The 5010-nt window shown below is 43.3% G+C and overlaps 1 protein-coding gene across 1 annotated transcript; it reads left to right on the plus strand.

Annotated features, from left to right (window-relative positions):
* The first annotated feature begins 759 nt into the window (after positions 1-759).
* On the plus strand, positions 760-4445 carry saxo3 (stabilizer of axonemal microtubules 3). The gene is made up of 5 exons (XM_036938009.2): positions 760-1093; positions 1800-1979; positions 2079-2195; positions 2519-2613; positions 2846-4445. Exons 1-5 carry the CDS (start codon positions 992-994, stop codon positions 3219-3221), a joined length of 870 nt encoding a protein of 289 aa, XP_036793904.2. The 5' UTR covers positions 760-991; the 3' UTR covers positions 3222-4445.
* The last annotated feature ends 565 nt before the right edge of the window (positions 4446-5010 follow it).

The raw sequence follows: 5010 nt of genomic DNA on the forward strand, positions 1-5010 counted from the left end.
ACATGAGGGAACACAAGTACATATAGACTACATACAATGGACAATGGAGCTAGGGGGTACAATATCACATTACAATTACACAAGGACCTAGGTAGGACACATACACTTACAATTTTAACAGCTTTTTTGTTAGTAGAGTATTTAACTGTCTTAAAATACAGTTCAATTTATTTTTGTAGTGTAAGAAAATGTTTTGTGTTTGTTTGTAAATGTACATGTGTGTACATGACATTTGGCCAAAAGAATCATGAAATGAATTACATAAAAATGTTTCAGCTTATTTCATTGTATGTAAAGAATCCAAGCAGTACATCTCTCCACAATAGTGTAAAATCTTCAGAAATGTGTTCAATTATAAATCTACTGATGTCTTAACACAGTTTTCTTACATGAATACAATGTCAAAAAAGATGCAACACTGTTTCTGGGTGGTCATTACAAAAGGAGCAATTTGAGTTGATGTTTTCCTTAAACTTCTTCATATATTGGTTGGCAGGATAATATTTATGAATAATATTAAAGGAAACTTCCTTAATTTTGTTAACAAGTAGGTAGGTATGTGTGTGGCAACATCCAAACTTTTTTCCAACATATATTATCAATAAATCCATTCCAATACGGCATGACATATGGTATAGATACAACATCCTGCTGAAACAAGGTTCGTATCGCTCTGTTGTTGAATGGACCAAATTAATTAAATACAAGTCCATTGTTGTTTGTCCATTGAGTGACGTGTGTGCGCGCGCAGAATTTTCGCTGGTAGCGTCTACGGTATCTATGACGATATTACCAAAACAAAGCATAATGTTCAAGCACTGTTGAAGCTCCTGTCGTGTTGTCTTTCCTTTTTTGCTGATTTGAAGAACATGTGTGATATCTCGTTTTCTTCATTCATGTAAACATATTTTTTTTCATGTAAACATATGGTATTTTAGTAGCTAAGTGAACAGGTAGTTCCTGTTGTTGGGTCAACTGTCACATCAATCCAATGGCTTTGTGGAAGGGACACAGGCGAGAGCTGGGACAGACAAGTGCAGGTGTCGGCCATATGTATGTGCAGCCCTTGCCTTTTTATGTGGAGAGTCACAAGGTAGGTTTAAGAGGAAGACGATTTACAATTTGAATTAGGCCTAACAAAGATTCAAAGAATTCTGATTATAAGTCTTATACATTTAGTAAGAGATGTGGCTCGGTAGGTTTGTGTTTCAGCAGCTATATTTTTCACCATCTATGGGCTATAGGCTATTTTATGATTATCAGTGTTTAAACGTGTTTACACCCACTCTCTCTAGCCTCGTTTATACCTGAGCTAGCATGTCCTGATCTTGTTCACATTCTGATTGTGTGCACATTTTCAGAAATATGGTCTTAAAATGTGTCTCATATATCCACTGTCAGCATTGTGACCAGATTTCCTGTATGCAAATTATTTGACAGCTATTCTTTCAAAATAATATTGCTATATACATTTTTTTAAGACACATTGATACCATAAATCAATAGTGCCACCTCTCAATGATTTTGGGATAATGATGATTTACATGGTTTCACAGTCCAGATCTGTCTACACTTGTAAGATATTCAGACCCAATGTGTGCCTGACTTCCTCCAAAAGTGGTCAAGGAGATCTGATCATAATCAGATCCCAATGCGTCTTTTAATAGTCTACCCTGTCTGAAAAATGTGGGTACAATCAGAATGTGGACAAGATTAGGACAAAGGATGCATGATAGAACCAGGTATAAACAAGGCTTCTCTCTCGCTCTCCACACACACACACATCTTGTGTGTTTCAGGGTGCATCTCTGCCCCCTCTGTTCCAGCGTTCTCCCCTGGTGTCCACCAGCAGTCACTTCTCTGTCACCTCACGCTTGGAGCACGACAGGAAGCCTCAGACGGGGCCCCTGGCCAACACACTGCACCCACGTGCCCCTCCACACTGGAACACACACTTCCTCAATGAGCTGGCACAACAGGTGAGGAGAGAGCGATTGAGTGTGTATGTGTGTGTCTGTGTCTTCATTCAAAGGTAGCACCTGATGGTTGTGTGTGTATGTCGTCCCCCCCCCCCCCAGCTCCGGGACTGTGGGACAGTGCGCCTGCTCTCTCAGCCAATCAGTGAAATGCAGGGCAGCTACAGGGGCCAGGCTGCTCCACATGGCCCCCTGCTGGACCACTACTGCACCCTGCTGGTAAACAAACAAACTGACAGACAAACTGACAATAATATTGGGAAATATTTCATTTTCTGACATAATGACATAGGGCCCAATTCAGATAAGTACACTTAACATGGACTTAGGTCTAGTTAATAAGCATGGATTTAAATAAAACATTTTTAACTGAAGCCAATGTTAAGTTAACTTCTCTCAATTTGTGAAATGGAAATTGTGAATACATCTACCTTTCAAAAGTAAACAATGGAGCCAGTTGAATGTGTGAGTGGAAAGGTGAGACTAAATGAATGAATGAATGTCCAACCTGTATTCTAACAGATCTGTATATCTTCTCTCAGGCACTTTATAGACAGCTTGATCCAGGCCAGACCCCGACTGTGACAGCAGATCCTTTAGTCAGCACAGCTCATGCATACTACAGGCGCTTTAGCAGGTACCACTACACCAGAGAAGTGTGATTGTGTGTGTGTGTGTGTGTGTGTGTGTGTGTGTGTGTGTGTGTGTGTGTGTGTGTGTGTGTGTGTGTGTGTGTGTGTGTGTGTGTGTATGTTTGTATGTATATATGTGTGTGTGTATTTCCTTTATTTCGCCACTAGAGGGTAGTGTGTGTTTGTGTGTGTCGTATCCCTCTCTCCCCTACCTTTCACCTTTTTTTCTCTCTTCAGGTCAGAGATTGCCCCTATCTCTGGTCTGGAAGCCCCTTCTTCCTACCTTAGCCTGAAGAAGAGCTCCACCCACAGCCGCCTGCCGGGCCACAAAGCCCCTCCCACCATGTCCTGCCACCCTTGGCTGCCCCGCCCCTCTGTGCCCTTACCCTTTGGAGGGAAACACAGCCTGTACAGGGACAGCTTCCGTGTGCTTGCCCCTCACCCTGCTCCCTCTGGTCCCTCGCCTGTTGCAATCCCAGACTGGCGACAACCCGGGCCTGAAACTGGTGCTGGAGGAGCTAAGAGAGGGCTTCTCAGGGACATCGTGGAGGTCCCCAAAATGTACCTGACAGAGAATCGTGTCTATGGGGGGAACCGGACCGTACTGGTCTGAGACCGTGCCGGACCGTGCTGGTGCGTGTGTGTGTATCAGAAAGACAACTACATGTGTGTATTTTTCCAGATGTCACCAAGTGCGATCTAAACTATACAAGGACCATGACCCCACTTTGGAGTCAACCGTCCCAGTGTTTTTTTGTGACTATTTATCAAAGGCCCAATAAACAGGTAGGGTTTGAAGAGGACTGTAGTGGACTGATTGATTTATCAATCACCACCAGTGATGCATGATCACAGGGTCCCAAGGGACACAACATATTTCAGGGAGTTGTATGAAAAAGGCTGCGAAGGCTGAGCTGAGATCAGTTTGGACATGAGTGTTTCTTATTGTTAATATTTTAATGGGAGTGGGCTAAGCGGGTCCAATATCTATGTTTAGGGGGTCCTTCAGTCTGGAGCTAGAGAGAGATAGACCAGGGCAGTATACTGTAAAAAATGACTGTATGTATGTATGTGTGTGCGTGTGTCAGGAAGAGAGAAATGCTGAGTAGGTTAGAGGTTATTTTGGCATCATCTCACAAATTACCCTCAGAATCCACTGGAGTCCCTCCGTCCTTTCTGCCTTTTTCTCTTCCGCCCACCTGCTCTCTCGCTCTTTCACTCTCCTCCCCCTCGTTCCTCCCTCCGGCAACATGCCAGACGGAAGAAGAGAGACAGAGAGAGAGAGATGGAGGGAGAGAGAGAGGGAAGAGATGGAGTAGGGTTAGATAAACATACGTATGTTTATACAACTCTACTCAATCTCTTCTCTCTCTCTCTCTCTCTCTCTCTCTCTCCCTCTCACTCTGTCTCTCTTCTTCCATCTGGCATGTTGGGGCAAATAAGGAGGTTAATACATAGAAGTAACAAATACATTAGGAATGATGTGCACTTAGCGCCAATTCAGAAAGAGAGGTAGATCTACGGTCGGGGAGAGAGAGCGAAAACAACAGAGAGAGCATTCAGATGAGCAAGTCAGAGATGTACAGCCTAAGCTGACAGAATCATTGCTTACCACATCTGTGTATTTGTATGTGTAGGCCTAAGTGCAACATAATTTATCTGCAGAAAATAAAAATGGATTTAATAGTTACACTAATATACAGTAACTACCTGTATTTGTGTTGCATGTGACTTGCCCAGATTCTATAATTTATCTGAACATGTATTTGAATATCAGGCTGTGCATTAATTAAAGGTTGTTGGCAGCTCTATAAAATAAACTCAGCAAAAAAATAAACGTCCTCTCACTGTCAACTGCGTCTATTTTCAGCAAGCTTAACATGTGTAAATATTTATACGATCATAACAAGACTCAACAAGTGAGACATAAACTGAACAAGTTCCACAGACATGTGACTAACAGAAATGGAATAATGTGTCCCTGAACAAAGGGGGAGGTCAAAATCAAAACTAACAGTCAGTATCTGGTGTGGCCACCAGCTGCATTAAATACTGCAGTGCATCTCCTACTCATGGACTGCACCAGATTTGCCAGTTCTTTCTGTGAGATGTTACCCCACTCTTCCACCAAGGCACCTGCAAGTTCCCGGACATTTCTGGGGGGAATGGCCCTAGCCCTCACCCTCCGATCCAACAGGTCCCATACATGCTCAATGAGATTGAGATCCGGGCTTTTTGCTGGCCATGGCAGAACACTTACATTCCTGTCTTGCAGGAAATCACACACAGAACGGGAATGGTGGCTGGTGGCATTGTCATGCTGGAGGGTCATGTCAGGATGAGCCTGCAGGAAGGGTACCACATGAGGGAGGAGGATGTCTTCCCTGTAACGCACAGCGTTG

Source organism: Oncorhynchus mykiss, chromosome 12 (genome assembly GCF_057628025.1).
Source record: "Oncorhynchus mykiss isolate SJ-2025 chromosome 12, ASM5762802v1, whole genome shotgun sequence".
Taxonomy (NCBI): domain Eukaryota; kingdom Metazoa; phylum Chordata; class Actinopteri; order Salmoniformes; family Salmonidae; genus Oncorhynchus; species Oncorhynchus mykiss.